The sequence below is a fragment of the Brienomyrus brachyistius genome, chromosome 14 (genome assembly GCF_023856365.1).
Source record: "Brienomyrus brachyistius isolate T26 chromosome 14, BBRACH_0.4, whole genome shotgun sequence".
NCBI classification, from domain to species: Eukaryota; Metazoa; Chordata; class Actinopteri; order Osteoglossiformes; family Mormyridae; genus Brienomyrus; species Brienomyrus brachyistius.
In genome coordinates this window covers 1,476,479-1,492,917 of record NC_064546.1, presented here as the reverse complement: position 1 = coordinate 1,492,917, position 16,439 = coordinate 1,476,479, and the positions used below count along the sequence as shown (strand labels likewise).

Genomic DNA, 16,439 nt, shown 5'->3' with positions numbered 1-16,439 from the left:
AAGCCGCTTCGGAGCCGCTAGACGATGCCGCTGTCAGTGCACCGTCCGCTAACCGTACCGCTAACCTCGATAGCACGTTGACTTTGTGGTAGCTGTGAAAGGGGCCCGTTGCCATGCTGGTTGGGTCCCCTCTTAACCTCCTGGGCTCTAACACCCACCGAAAGGTCCTGCTGACGCTCGGTAGCCCCTTCAGGGGTCCGGTCAATAAGTTATAATTATCATCAATATGCCTATCAAGTGCTTATTTTGTGCATTCATACAGCTGATGAAATGGTTCAATGGTTCAAAATCCGGATCCGAAAATCACTCAACCTTCTGTTTAGGTTAAAGAGCGGTTTGTGCAGGGAGTGAGACCGATGTGCTCAGCGTGAACAGCAGGCTGATGCTGACTCCTCTTCACATTTGTCTCTACTGTCCACCCCCCCCCCCACAGGCTGCTGAATAGAATGGCCACAGATGACCGACATCTGGCCTCCAGCTGCGGGTCCTACATCAAGAACGGAGCCGTCGAGCCCCTCCTCCATCATCGACCACAGTCAGCCACCACAGCCCCAGCGGCAACTCGGACGCCAGCGGCGGCTACGCCGGTGCCATGAACAGCCACCCCAACGGCCTGGACTCGCCGCCCATGTTCACGCCCGGAGGCCTGGGGGGGCGGAGCCTGCCGTAAGCGCTATGACGACTGCTCCAGCACCATCATGGAGGACTCGCCCCATTAAGTGCGAATACATGTTGAACTCCATCCCCAAAAGGCTGTGTCTGGTCTGTGGAGATATAGCCTCAGGATATCACTATGGTGTGGCTTCTTGTGAGGCCTGCAAAGCCTTTTTCAAAAGGACGATACAAGGTATTTCCCTCTCGTGCCCCCCCACCACACAGCGTACACGCCCCCTGTCCCGGCCACAGAAAGCGCGTGTGGCCCCCACACCACCGTGCCAGGCGTACATCCCGCTCAGGGTGCTGATTATCATGCTAATATTTATCGTTTCGTGTCGCACCGCTAACACCTTCTGTCATTTACTCTCTGTCTTTATCAGTCTGTACATCCGCGCCCGTAGCAACAGGAGCGTATGAATGATGGCAGTGTTGGGTGAAAACGAGGGACAGGTTTTCCGCTTTGGGACAATGAGCCCATATCCTCTGAGCCCCATGGGAGTGGAGGGGGGGGGGTGGGTGCTGGTGAGTTTGTAGAGCTAGCGAGAACGGCATAGGCAGGTAAGCAATGGCGCCCCAAGTGGGCGACGCGTGCAAAGTCCTTATTAAAAAATATTGAGCTTGGCCTGGAGAGGTACAGGGAGGGCATGCAGTTTACTGTATTACAGTGTAAAGATGGACACTGAGGGAATCGTGTTTAAAATCCTCACAAGAGACAGTTAATTGATACAAAGGCTATAAAACAGGCAGAAAATGTTATTCAAGGGATTGTGTAGCTTATCGCTCAGATTTCGTTTATTTTGGACGTCACGTGATCATCCCATTCTGGATTAATGCAAATTGGTCCAGTTTAATCTACCGGGAAGTATGTCTGTTTAAATCCCTGTGTGGATGTGGACATATTAGAAACGTGTTTTAAAAGCCTAAAAAGGGAAATGGAGATTTAACCCTTTTCCCGCCGCGTGGAGGCATAGCGCACAGCTCCGCCGTCAGCTTCGCCCACCATGCTTCAGAAGGAGCAGCGAAGCCCGCGGTCACGGGGAAGAGGCGTCATGAGTGGAACACGGGCCTGGAACAATTAAGGAGGGGGGGACGCTAGCAAGGGAAGTGGGGGGAGAGCCGGTCCTGGGCTGCCCTCGCATTGTCGATCTTGAGGCCCCCCCCCTCGGTGGGCCGGCTGTAATGGACCTAATCTGCCCGCGTTTGTCCGAGTCACAGGAGTTTTGTCAATAACAATCAGCGTTTGGAAAGTGTAATTAAGGCGAAGGCTTTTCATTAGGAAGAGGGGAGGGGGGAGGGGGGGCGTCCCCCGGGAGAGGGATGCCAATTAGAAACTCAGGCACGCGTCGCCGGGGGTAATTCAGGACGGGGGGGGTGGAGGACTGGAGGACTTCTTTAGATTGGAGAGGGACCCAGGCTGGTCAGAAGAAAAGCGGAGAACAGGGGGGGTTTTGGGGAGGGGGGGGCACGTAAAAAAAAAAAAAAAAAAAACAATTAAATGATGACGGCTAGTACAGGAAAATGGCACTCGGATTAGAAGGGGGGGGAGCTGATTAATAAAGTAAATAATGGGGCTGACGAGGCTGTAAATGTGAGGCGGCATCCTTAACGAGAACAAAGAAAGGGAGGCCGCACTTAATTGGCCACTTCGTTTTAATCAATTAGGCTCGGCCTGGCATTGAGCTCCACAAAGGGCCCTTTCTGCCGACCGCCCAGGGCCCCCGCTTTCGTTACCGGAGAGCTGCTAGAACCTCGGTAAAAATCATTAGCAACAATTTAACCCCTTAACCACTTCATTAATTTTTTAAAGCGGAATTGATATCAGCCAACGTATTTGTGTTAGTTTTGTGCTATGAGGAATATTTTGGGGATTTCCAAAGAGCAAAAATAAAACATAAATTTGTGGCTCTCTTTCGAAATATCCCAGCGGCAATCGGCACTCCCTGTTCCTATGGAAATCAGAGCGGTAAACACTTGTAGGTGGGGCTTCAGCAGGTGCAGCGGGGTCAGAGTCGCCCGGGGTGGCTTGGGTCACGACATTTCAGCCGGGGACGGAAATACTCGCAGGGCTCCTGACGCTCTGCGGCGTTTCCAAGCTGAGGTCCGGGAAAACGTCGGGAATGCGAGCTGCTCCCCACTGCCTGCATGGGGGTGGGGGGGGGGGGGGCATATTAGCGATTGTAGCTGTTCTTGCCGCAGGGACAGAGTGAAGGGCAAAATATCAGCTTACACCTGTAAGCAAATGCGTGGGACATTTCTTCCTCATCCATCGGCCCGTATACGCTGATCTCCCCTCTATCCTCTTCCTCATCTTCCTCCCTCCCAATTGGTTTCAACTGTCAAAATTGGCATCACCTCCAGCCCAAGAAAATAATGCACCCTTCCATCTCCCGTCACCTTGTACCCCCCCTCCTGAAAAAAAAAAAGCCCACCTGAGCTGAACTTAGACACGCGGACATCCTTCAAGTCAAGGTCCAAATTAAAATGGGGTCGCAATCCATCCTGAAAACCTGGAAACACCCCCATCCTCATTTCTCCTGAATAACACCCTCCCCCCCCCACCGCCAACCCCCATTCCTATCCAACCACCCCTCCTCCACATAAACATAAATCTGCTATTGAGCCCCGTTTTCCCCGTTTCGAACCCAGGTGTAAAATTGCCTGAAAAATAAACTATACTGGCCGCCCTGCTCTTCTGCATGAAGTAATAGACCTTGACAGTAAGCCTGTAAAAGTCAGTTTAGATTTTGATGGGAAATACCTGCCGTTTTACTGTAATTTACTTACAAGAAGCGACTCCCCTCCTGATGCTCTGGCACAGGTCCTGAAAAGCCATAAAATAAATTGAGAAAGATAAATATCAGGAAGAGTGCATTTTCTCTTTCTGTTCTTCTCCTTTCTGCCTAAATCTTTTACAGCTGTAATATGGAGACTGCAGGTGACCCCAGTACCGAATGCCACGGGGCAGGTTAACCGTCCCGGTTGAAGAGCGAAAGTGGCCCCCTCTGGAAGGGGTCCCGGTCTATGGCTGCGGGGGGGGGGGTCGGCTAATCCGTTTTCCAGCGGCTGAGGGATGTGACGTGTCTTCGATGTCACAGGCGTTGTCATGCCGATGTTGCGTTACTTGTATTGCTAGAAGTACATCAAAGACACACAAACCCTGGATTTCTCCATCTGTTTATTGGAAGTCATATGTGGCTTCAGGTGGGTGAAGGAGACGGCACTGGGGGGTTGAGGGGGCTGTGTGCTGCATGTTCTGGTCTGTTTTGGAACCAAACCAAGCTTTTTGTCGTTGTTTATATATATATATATATGTGTGTGTGTATGTGAGAGATCCCTGTGAGTGAGTGTGTTTGCTGTCATACCTCCTAGCTCCAGGTGTTGGGAGTCCAGGTGTGGAGCCAACGCGAGAACAGCGCCCCCTTCAGAGTGGCAGCGGGATACAGCAGCCAGCAGGGAGGCATCCATAACACTCCCAACACACTTTCATGGGCACCTCCTCATCGTAGAGGGAAAATTGGGCTAATTATCGCCTCCCGCCGCTGTAAAAACAACGGGGGCAGACAGGAAGAGGCAATCAGAGCATATCATTTGTATTTCCACACCTTTATTTACTGCAATTCCAAGGAGAACCGCCGGAATTTGCATAATGATTTATAACCCAGATATAGAAGGAATTTTTCATTATTTAAGATATCTGGGGACCCTCCTTTCGATCTGTGCAATAATGTTAACATAATTGCACGAGGCAGTAATGAGGGCTGGTGAGCCCGGCACTGAGAATATCGCACAGCTCTTCCTCGCTGGAGAGTCCGTGCCGGGATCGGCGAGTTGGAACGAGCGGGCGGCCCAGCGCTTGGCGCGCGCCGGGGGGGCTGGACAAGCGGGGGCGGGCCAACGGCGCTACGACCCGCTCTGGGTTTCTTGATTCCTTTCGATTGATCGCAGACTCCCGGCACCCCCTCCCCCTGCAAATGCAGGGCGTTCACGTGAGAAAACGGAGGTGCTGTTTGAAGGAGGAAGCCTAGGTGCTGTCACGGCCCCACCCAAACCCCCCATGCTGGGCGTGTGTGCTGTGATTGACTGAGCCGAGTGGCCCAGGAGATCCAAGTGATTGGGCATGCAGATTAGGAGCAGGAATGTTCCCCACCCTGGGTGGTTCCTTCCATGCCCTCGTCCCCAGTAATCCGGGATTTTCCGATCGTCGGCCTCCCGTGGGATTAAACCCCCCCTCCCGCCACCCCCATCACACGTACCCAGCAGGCAGGTGGCCTCAGTCCCTACATCCAGAGGTTGGATCCCCTTCGCCCTCAGTACCATCCCCCTGGTCCATGAAGATCACCAGCTCACCCCCTGTGAAACCCCAGGTCACCGGCAGAAACCAATGTATTGCTGCTTTTTTTAGCACCGTTCCATTTAGGGAAGAGGTCTTTATCTGATGAAGGGGGGGAGGCTTTGGTCAATCAGGCTGGAGATACGGTCAAAGCAGGCAAACGGCCAATACCCACCACCTAATCGGTCAGATCCACAATCCAGACAGCCCAGGCATGCTGGGCTTCTTCGGACTTTCGATGACACGGCAAACGCCGCTGCACGGAAGGCTCCTCCCACAAATGCCTGGGTCGCCCTGTTTTCTCCCCGGTGGTCCGGCCCGACCCGACGCCGCCGTCGCTCTTAAGTGGCCCTAATTGAAAAAGCATGAGCACATCGAGATGCATGTAAAGATGCAGGACGATAATGCACTTGAGTATAGGCCCCTCCCCCCACCCCCCCAACGCAGCACAATGGAAGAGATCCTTTTTAATTCTACCTTCTCTGGCGGGCGGGTCGTCCGCCATTGTGTTCTTCCTCTGTCTGCACCCCAATCCTGAATAATGCATCGCGGTCCTCCATGGGGCATGCAAATAGCCTGATAGCGGGGAAGATGACAACGCCAGTGTGGGATTGTGGCCCAATGTTTCACTGGGGGAGGGGGGTGGAGGTCTATGAACCATGGCAGGGAGAAGCAGTGTAGGGCACTTGAGTTCTCGAGAGCCCGGAGTCTGTGGGGTGGGGGGACTGTAAGGAATGCATTCTACATTAATGAGGCCGGCTTGCTGATGACATGTGCATAGGGGGCCATGCCTACATGCTCCTGCTCTGAGACACAGCAAAGGTCTCAGACTGTGGGAGAGGGGTAGATATGTTGTCGTAAGCCCTTTCCACCCTGCAGACACACCGACTGGGACTGGGGCTGCTAATGGGCTGAGGGGGCAGCCAGCCTGGTCACCACGGCGACCCTCCCAGTGGTGACCCCGGAGGCAGAGAGTGCCTGCTTTATCGACGGGGGTATCCACTGGGATAACTAACCAGGAACGTGGCTCGGGCTGGGGTCTGGCTGCCGGGTCACGTGACAAGTGCGATGCTGTTTATCTGGAACATTTTCATCTTGAGTCTTTTGTTGTTGTGGTGATTTCCTCATTTCATTCGGCTTAAGGAGTGTCCTTGTTCACGTAGTCACCCAAAAGAGCTTTATGTATCACACATACACCGAGAACATGACAAGGCAGGAGAGGAACAAAAAGCCCTGGGGGTCCAAGGTCAGCTGGCCCCCCCCGCCCTTCTGGGACTAACCGCAGCCCAAGCGGACGTGCAAATAAATAGATCAAAATTCCATCCACAACTTTCCACTCAGCATCTTTTGAGTCTAACTGCAGGAAAATGATATCTGAAGAGAAATGTCATGGCTTACAGTTGCCTTAGTGATGATTTTATGTGATGTGAATTCAGAATAACTGGAACTTGTTAAAATACGCACAGACTCGTTGTTCATCACTGTTTATTTTTGGCAAAATCTTCCGGTCATATACAGTATATGGAGACTGCGGGACAGTAGCATTTATCCACATGCTACTTGTCAGTCTGGGCACGGTCACTCAGTGGCGCCTTCCAGGGGTGTATCATTTGGGTCTGGGCCCGCATGCCTTCCCAGAATGCATCACGGGCAGGCTTTCGATCTCGGCAGCGAGGGTCAGTGTCGATCCGGAGTGCATGGCCTGTTCTGGAGTCGGGTCGCTGACCCTCTCTGTTCCGGGTGCCCATTATATCTGCCCTGCCTTAAAAAAATCTGCCTGCGTCGCCTCTGAGAATCGCAATAATTGTTTAGCTGGTGAAACGGCACAGCTGGCATCTCTGCACAGGTGCAGCGGTTCCCTGCGTCAGAGACCCTCGTGTTGTGTTTGCTCAGGACTCTCCCCGCGCCTCCCAGCCCCACGTGTCCCGTTCTCACACCCGCAGCAATTTCTCATGCCTTTTTAGCCAGAATGATAGAGCAAAGCGAAATCACAGTACCGTCCAATCAAATGTGTCGTGCTTATTTTCTAATGATGCCGTTTTCCAAATGCACTGCATTGTGCGTGTTTTTTTTTACCTTTTTCTGTCAGGTGATTTTTGCTTCTGCTGATGGCTTTTTTGCTCCCATGTTGTCGAAGTTATTGCTGTGGCTCACGTCATCCTTCTCTGACCCCCCTCCCCCCCCCCCCTCCCCCCACAGGAAACATCGAGTATAGCTGTCCGGCGACAAACGAGTGTGAGATCACCAAACGGAGACGCAAGTCCTGCCAGGCCTGCCGCTTCATGAAGTGTCTGAAAGTGGGGATGCTAAAAGAAGGTAGGTCCAGGTCTGCAGGGGGCCATCATGATATCAGCACGCTGCCCCCATGGGTGAGGGTGGAGCAGCCCTCTATCCTCGGGGCGCGAGTGTTTCCGGGCCCCATCCTAACAGGCCGGCGTTGGGGCGAGAATATGCTGAATCCGTGGATCCCGCCTTTCTGGCTAACAGGATTGTAACAGTATTCCGACTGGAATGGCCGGGACCCCGAACGGACGCTCCAGCGACTCTCAGCTCCCCCCACGTATCGATCCGCTAAATGTTTTCCTAACGTCTGCGTTCACTTCCTGTGGATGGCTTTTTAAATTCGCACCACCTGGGAATTCAGTGACAATTAGACATACTGCAGATGGATGTACCCTCCCCCTCCTTAAATCCACCCCCCCCCCACCTTGGTTTCCTCCCTGTCACCCCCTCCCATCTCTGGGTCCTCCCAGAGTCCGGCTCTTTCCCCTGGGGGGAGGTGGAGGGCGTACCTGGGCAACATATCAATGGCAGTTTCATTACACTTGTTGTGTTCGGGAAAAAAATGTAAACAACACAGGAATGATGAGAGCTGCGTGTCTTTGGGGTGGTGAGGGGTTATGTTTATGTAACACCCCCGGAGGCCGTGACTGGGGGGGGGGGCAGCCATGTTTCTTTAAGGAATCATTTGTTGTTTGACTTTAGATTGTTATCAGTCTCTGCATGGTGCTGGAATCATAGTACTTATGTACCTCCTTCAAGTTAAATGTTAAAGGATGGCTATCTTTGTCCATAGAGAGTCTCTCTCGTTCCCTTTCGCCGCGGGTACAGAATGATGGCTGACACTGTGTGGGACCGGCTCACGTGTGCCTCTCTCCCTGGTGGTTATCCAGCAGCATCTCCAGTAACACGGCGGTACCCGTCCGTCCAAAAATGCCACTGTCTGACTGTAACCGTTCTATTTTTAACACACCTGCCAAGCCCTGTTTGTCGGCCGCTCTCGTGCTTTCGCCTCCAGTGTGAGGTCTGCATCCTGCCTCTGAATGGCTGCGATTCCGGGTCCCGCGTCGGTATCGGCGGAAGGTGTTGATGCTGATCCACCAGAGCGTGCAACCTGCTTGGTCCTGGATCCTGTGCACGAGATAAACGAATGCAGTGTGCAGAGCAGAGAGAGTTTGGCACGTTAAAGCGTATGGGATGTAGAGCATACAGCACAAAGAGGACACAGCATGCTGCGCCTATGGCATGTAGAGTGCACTGCGCGTACAGAAAATGGCGTGTGCAGCATGCGGCAATTAGAAAATGTGGCATGTACAGCGTAACGCATGCAGAGAGTATGCCGATTAGAGCATACAGCATGTAAGGCGTATAGTATCTAGCGTGTATGGCATGTAGAGCGCATGGTGTATCGAGCGGTCAGTGTGTAGAGAATATACTGTGTAGAGTGTATGGCGTATAGAGCATGTGGTGTGTAGAGTACATGATGTGTAGAGAATATGGCGTGTAGAGCATAAGGCCTGTAGAGCGTAACGTGTGTAGCGTGTATGGTCTGTGGAGCGTAATGCGTGTAGAGCGTAATGCGTGTAGGGCGTAATGCGTGTAGAGCGTAATGCGTGTAGAGCGTAAGGCCTGTAGAGCGTAACGTGTGTAGCGCATATGGTCTGTAGAGTGTATGGTCTGTGGAGCGTAATGCGTGTAGAGCTTAATGCGTGTAGAGCGTAATGCGTGTAGAGCATAAGGCCTATAGAGCGTATAGCGCGTAGATCATACCCTGCACTGAGTACACTGCAGAGCAGTGACTTTCTGTCTGGCCGAAAGTGATCCGTGCGGGAAGCACGCCGGACGTTAGAAGTGGCGGAATGAGAGAGTAATCGCATTACTATCCGATGAAATATTAATGCAAATATATTATCTGGAGGAACAGGAGACGAGAACGTAGGCAGGGAGGGTCATAAATGAATAACAGCTGTCAGATAAAAAAAAAAAAAAAAAAAGATCTAAACAGGAGCAAAGTTACGTTCGGCGTTATAACTGGACCTTGGTTTGCCCTCCCAGTGGCAAAGTGCTTCGAAAATGGCGTCTGCTACCGAGTGTGATCTGCAGAAATGCGCCTCTTTAGTTCGATCCTTTTAGCCAAAAATACTGCATCCATGACACAGAAGGCAGGCAGCCCATGTACTTGGAGCAGGGCAGGTTCGAGTCTGCCAGCAGTAAAGGGGTCTCCTCATAAGGCCCTCTGCATCCATCAAGGATGCGTCCACCCGGCGGAGGGCAGGGGGAATGCGTGACCCCCGGCACCCATGTCTCCACAATGCTAATATAAGCTCTTTAAGCGGCTGTCTGATTTATATGATGTCAGCTGTCAGAGATGCTGCGGTATTTAAATCCCCTCCCCCCCGCCCGAGCCCACCGGCAAACACCAAAGCCTCCCCAAGCCGGCAGAGGGGTGACATCAGCAGCGTTGTTGCCGTGGAGACCTGCCCCATTTGTTCCTCTCGGAAAGCCGAACCCGGCCCTGCCCGCGAGGCTTTATCGCTTCCTTTATTGGAGCCGTTTGAGGCCGGCCTCCTTCCTCCGGATCCTGTCTCCCGGGTCGTTCCTGTCATCGATCCGTCACCCCTCCCCTCCACACACACACACACACACACACACACACACACACAGCTGAACGGAAACAGGCATGTTGGTGGCCACCCCTGAGGCCCTTCTGCGTGGGCCCCGCCTTGCCCACTGCGCTCCTGGCTGCACCATCCATGGTCCCTGGCAGAAAGGTCACCGACTCATCGGAAAAACCAGCCCCGCCTAATTATAACTTTACGGCCGTAAGGAGCCGCAAGGAGCTGTAGCGTCCACACCGGTGTCGCCTCTGACGCGATTGTCGCACTTTATCGGTACGAAATCGCTTCCCTAAGAGACGAGCCCGCCATCACCATCACAGAAGGTACTCGCAGGTTCTGAAGGTACTCGGAGAAAAGCTCAAACAATCTTGCAGAGTGACAGAATTATTCACTCCCACCCCCCCCCCCCAACATTCTACAGTGGTTATGCTGTCAAGAGGCACCGAATCCGGTTAACGAGGCCGCGGTCGCCCTGAGGAGGCCCCCCCCCCCATACAGATACACATGAGCGAGTGGTCACACAAGCGCAGATGAAAGAGGAAGTGATCGATTCCGGAATCTGATCTCGGCGGTTTGCCTGTCATTCCTGCGGCCTGATCAATGGGCCGAGATCGGGTCTGCTGGTCCGGCAAGGAGAGACGCGCTGTGGTTTTACAAGCGCATTTCGGTGCTGGTTACTCCCCTCTACCCCACGCACGCTGTCTGCTGTGCCTCTCATACATAAATGTCACATCACGGTTATTTATGTATTATATAACTTCTTACACGTGTTAGATGTGTGACAAACATGAAAGAAGCACTTAACGAACTGGTAATTACGCTAAACTCAGTTTGCCTTTTGTCGGTACGCTTGATGTGTGTCAGACTCAGAGAGCTCTCTGTCCACAATTACACGCTCATCATCTCTAGGAACTCTTGAAGGGTGTAAGTGCAGCGCGTCGCTGCCTTGTTTAAATTGTTTTAGCGTGGCCCCCCCACGTCGGGCCCATCCCCGAACAGGCTGTCTTTTGTACGCCGTGACGTGGAACTAAAGCCCTTTATGTGACCGGCTGACAGCTGGGGGCAGCCCTCAGACTGGAGGGGAAGCAGCGTGGGAGAACGGCACTGTATAGACCCCGTGCCCCCCCCCCCCCCCCTCGTGGGCCCCACCCTGACAGGTGAGAGGATTCCGACGGGCGTGAACACGTGTTCTGCTCATGAGCTGGGATTAAGTAGGCCATTGAAGCCTAACCCCTCCAGTCTGTATCCCGCAATATATCATTCATAATGGGAGACCGTCCCCTCCCCCCCCCACCCCCGTAAATGACCAGCACCCAGGAGTCTGCACAGGCTGAATGGCTGTAAAGGACCACAGCGGATGGGTGGGTGCAGCGATACATCAACCGGGCCAATCTTCTTCAATGCTTTAATCGGAGGGCTTTGTTTTTTGGAGGGTGGGGGGGGGCACAGGAGTTGGGAACCTATTGCTGTTGGGCCTGCATCTCACACACGGCCCAGCCCTCACTCAGCGCCCACCAGCACCCAGGGAGGTGCTGTTATCGCAGCTCGGGGGGGTCAGTTAGCCAGCCCCATGGGCAGGTGGTGCATGAGCACGCCCCCCCCCGCCCCCTCCAACTTCACACCTGCCCATTAAACAAACCGCCTCACATGCTCCCGGGCCAGCCGGCATGGCAGCGGGGGCCACTTTTGAAATTATGCTGACGGGACAGGCTGGGAGGGCTATGGGTGTGGTGTCATGCCTCGGGACACAAGCCCCTCTGATTTTCCCAGCTAAAATAGGGTCTCCCTAAGCTCCCTCTGGAGCAGCCAACCATCCCAGTCATTCTGACACCTTCCCCGGAAAGACACATGCGGAGCAGGTGAGCGGCCCAAAATTAGGGCTTGCGAGGCGAGCGGGGGACGGCCCTTTGTAGGCGGGGGCTTATTGTTGTTTTTGGAGAGAAAAAGGAGCCCTGAGGTCAGGTGGGTGCCTCCCCACCCCGGGGGTTGTGCTAATCCTTTCCCGAGCTCCTCCCTATCCCTGCATGGCCTCCCCCCCTGTAACCCCGCCCTCACCGCCGGCACCGTGCTTTGAAGCCCTGATATCCGAGTCCATGGTGGCGGTGAAGTGAGGCTCATCTCGCAACCCTGCCTGCCCCCCCCACGGTAACCCGACAACCCCCCCCCTCGGCCCACTGCCCACCTCGACACCCCCCCCCCCCCCCACCACCACCACCTCCCGGAAAAACAACCACAGGCACCTGTTCCCTTTGACGATTTCGCCGCAGACCCACACAAACATCCTGACACCAACCCTCCCCCCGATCAGGTGAATTTTCCCACCTCCCTCCCTGAGAAATCTGCAGTTCGGGGGATCTGCCGCATTTCTCCGAACCCAAATGAGCCGCTGATTCCGATGGCCCCAGCTGGAGGCCGGCAGAAGTGAGACGAACCGAAACCAACGGGACATCTGCCCCCCCCGGGTGTAAAACGAGCCCAGTTAGATCTGGGCTTTGATTCCTGTCAGCATCTGTTAATTATGGCCAGTGCGGTCCTAATTAAAAAGGGAGCATCAGGATCGTCAGCCCAGCATCGCTGCGGTCGTCACGGACATGAGGCCAGGCCACGTGGAGACGGGTCTCTGGGGACATGGGGGGCCGTTTTCGGGGGGCAGAGGGAGGGAGGGTGGACACCTCAGGAAGTTACACCACAGGGCCTGGACAGGAGGGGGAATTTTCCGTCACTGTGGATGGGGGGGGGGAAATTTTCCGTTAGTGTGGTACCTTCCACCCGCCAGAGTCCATTCCTATGCAGAGGAAACACTCTCGCCAAGACTAATGAAAATAAATGTCGTGGGAATATCGCGCTTATTTGACAAAACTGACTCTGGAACATTAGGTATGTTTTCAACGTTTCAAATCTGAAGGGAGAAGCATTCATTTCCGCTATTAATTTGTAATTCATAAGCATACATGAATTTACTTTTGGGGAAAGTCAAATCTCCAGTATTTCATCCCCTTCCAGTGTTCAGAGTCCTGGTATTGAAAACGCTTCTTGTTGTTGCTCATTATATCAACATGATTATTAATGTGAAAATGAAAAATGGCTGTTAGGAGAAATTTTCCTGCAAGCTGGCTGCCATAAAATGATCTACTAGTGTTTGCTGGGTGAGTTCCTATTGGGGATTGTTGGTAATTAGGTTAGTGGGTTGTCAGTGTCAGGAAATTGAAAGACAATCCTAATCAGATTTGTGTTTCCAGGGAATCAAAGAATTTATATAAGTAGCAGAAATCTCTGGATTCCGCTTGTGCGAGATAATGCGGTTTACTTTACCTGTCCGTGCATACGAGGCCTGGGATGAGTGGTGGATGGACGTGGCCTGTGCCTGGAATCGCTGTTCTTAGTGCCCAATCCCTGCCCAGTGCACGTTTTCCATTTAATACCGCTTTGTGTCCTGTGTCCCCCCACACCCCCAGTCTTCTATTCTGTTCCCTGACAAAGAAAAAAAAATCAACAAGCCATTAAAAGAAATTGATTACATTGACTCATGCCTGGTATTAAGCACACAGGTTACAAAGTAACCATTTGGATTTTGATTCTGAAAGCAAACACAGGCAGATTAGGGAATACTTTCATTTGAGCTTTATTCTGTCACATTCATTCATAGGCCTTTATGGGTAACATTATAGCGTACATAAAATAAACCGAAAACATCATAAAAGTAGCATTATAATGTAAAGCTGTCAATGAAGCAGAAATTTTACAGAAAGCAGTTAATATCAAGGCCTTTATTATTATTTTGTTACCCCCTGCCCACCCCAAACGCACCGCAGTCATAAAGAGAGTGAGTCATTTCAATCCAATTAATTAAGCTGAAAGCTGGTTCAGGTAAAATCCTGTAAATGTAAAATGTCAGTGTCTCTCTGCAGCATGTATCGGTTTTTATAATTTAAAGTATAAACCTTTTTTCCAGTTCTTTTCCAATTAAATTCAATTCGGTTTTATTTGTTTTGGGCATTTTCACGACATTACATTGTCACAAAGCACTTTGCATTATCCCCGCCCAAAGGAGTGATGTAAAGAAATTGTAAAGAAATTACAGAAAGGTGTTGAACGACCGACTGTCCAATCAGAAACCGGAAGATTGTGGTCAGAACGTGAGTCGGTTTTGGCTCCAAAGTGAGACAGTGACATTTAGCCATCAGCTGGACTCCCACCATTGGCTGTATGACTGATATTATTCAGTGGAATCATTAGCTTCTAGTACCTGACTGAACTTCTGTTAAGGGGATGAATTAATACTGGGGGGCACATGCCCCTCCTAGTTCCTACACCCTTTTCTTGTGGTAGGTCTTATACCCTGCCTTCACAATAACAGTGTGCGTTCTCACCAAACTGTCTGAAATGAGAGCCCGTTATGATGATGGATGGATGGATGGATGGATGGATGGATGGATGGATGGATGGATGGAGGGAGGGAGGAAGGGAGGCGTGAATCGATGGATGGATGGGGATCTGTTCAGCATAATGAATCCCCCTCCCACAGTCCTCAGCTGCTCTATAATCTATCCCCCACATAGCACACACACATATAACTAATTGATCTTCTTCTTTTGGTGGTTCTGGTGAATGTGGTGGTGGGGGGGGGGGGGGGGAGATAACTTACATTAGGAGGGTCTGTCAGCAGCACCACCAACTCACAGGGATGAAATGCTGAGGCTTTACACGCACACACACACGCACACACACAGACAGAGTCATGTAATCATATCTTTGTGGGGACTCTTCATTTCTGCAGGGAAAACGCTAATCCCAACATGATGACCTTAAGCCCCACCCAGCCCTGACCTTAACCACAGCCATGAGCAAGCAAACAAAATACAAGACTTTTGGCATTTGGTCCCAACAATGTAATATAAACATAATCCACACACACACACACACACACTCACTACTAATGGTTTGTTCTTTTCACTTAAGACCTTCCTCCTCTGCATTAAAAATGAATAATAGGCCTCAGTAGCCTAGGTACCCCCCTCTGCCACCCCCACATCCAATACAATAGCGTGACTGTTGCCGGGCTTCAGTGAAAGTGCCCTTACGAAAAGGACAACAGAAGGACACACAGCTCAGGCCAATCGCGTGGCGAGCCCTATATGACATCATAACCTCCATCACAGCCTCAAGGTCCCGGAAGCTTTTATATTTATATTTACAATTTTTTTTTTCAAACCGAGGTGTTTTCAGCTAATCCTCAGCTTGAAATTTATACGGTGAGAATTTTGGGAGTAGGAGACTTTTTATAGAACGAACAAAACAAACATGTAAAATGAACGTTTTCTAACAGACGCCGCCTTTGAGGAATATAATTTCACACAAAAGCGACAAACAGAGAGAAACAAATTGAAAGCCCCCTTATCTTCTAATGAGATTATAAATAACACATGTTATGGGCTGATGTGACATTGCTTATTTCCAGCTGCACAGGACCTGAGCATTATACTATCTTCACAAGGTGATAAGGTCCTGAGCTGGGGCAGGGGGGCATGGGGATGGGGGGGGTGGGTTACGTAACTTTATAGGAAACTCGTTGTAAACCCGCAGCGTCAAGAAGTGCGCCGTGTCAGCTTGTATATTTATGGGCCGGGATGGAACGTTCCATCCTTGGGCAGCGGTGGGGGGCAGAGTGCGATGTAGCTGCTCTCTCATTTGTATGCTGCCCGGCGACCCCAAAGAGCTCAATAATTAGAGAGGCAGTCTGCGAGATCATAACCTCGCGTTAAATATTCATATGTTTAGAGCTCAGCCAGGATATGCCATGTCACAATAGACTAACCAGGCGTGCAACACATATGGGAACACGCTCATTTTGGTGACACGCGCCGGCGATGCCCCCCCCCTCCCCGGCCAGACTCATTTCTACTGACCATATGCTGACAGAAACCTCTGCTTCAAGTCACCTCGCCTCTTTTTTTAAAATGTTTTCAGTTTTATTTGTCCCTCTGATAAGTGCTGGCTGATGCGATTCGGAATGGCAGGTAGCGGGGAGGGGTGGGGGTGGTCTGGGGGGAGCGTGTGCGTGTGTGAGTTTGAGTGTTGGGTACCTGTCTGAGTATTTATTACAAGCACCTTGGACTGAGACCAGGCACACAGGTCCGCTGAACAGGACCGTCACGAGCCTGCTGCCTGGTCCTCTGTCACCGTGCCTCTGTCACCCCACCTGTCTGACAGCTTTTTGTCCCCCCCCAGGTGTGCGCCTGGACCGCGTCCGAGGTGGCAGACAGAAGTACAAGAGACGGATGGACACAGAGAGCAATGCCTACCTGGGCCTAACGCTCCCCCCCCCTGCCAAAAAGCCATGTGAGTCACCCCCCCCCCCCTCTTAAAATCACGTCCCTACTACATCCACCAGCGCTCTCACCTCAAAAGAATCCTCAGAGGTAGCAGTTGGCCACAAACGGCCCCCCGGATCACAGATGGCGGCCCCCAGCTTTCAGTGCAATGTACATTTTAACTGACAGCAATATATGCACACGAGAGACTCACCTGCCCGCCCGGCTGGCCGGCCTCTCGCT

General features: G+C 52.0%; 1 protein-coding gene across 1 annotated transcript in view; it reads left to right on the top strand.

Annotated features, from left to right (window-relative positions):
* The first annotated feature begins 440 nt into the window (after positions 1-440).
* Positions 441-16,439, top strand: part of esrrb (estrogen-related receptor beta) — a 31,097-nt gene continuing 15,098 nt past the window's right edge. Inside the window, 7 exon segments of the mRNA XM_048975577.1 lie at positions 441-497; positions 499-531; positions 533-651; positions 653-710; positions 712-847; positions 7,187-7,303; positions 16,114-16,224. Of these exon segments, the coding sequence (XP_048831534.1) occupies positions 447-497; positions 499-531; positions 533-651; positions 653-710; positions 712-847; positions 7,187-7,303; positions 16,114-16,224 (625 nt within the window). The 5' untranslated portion in view covers positions 441-446.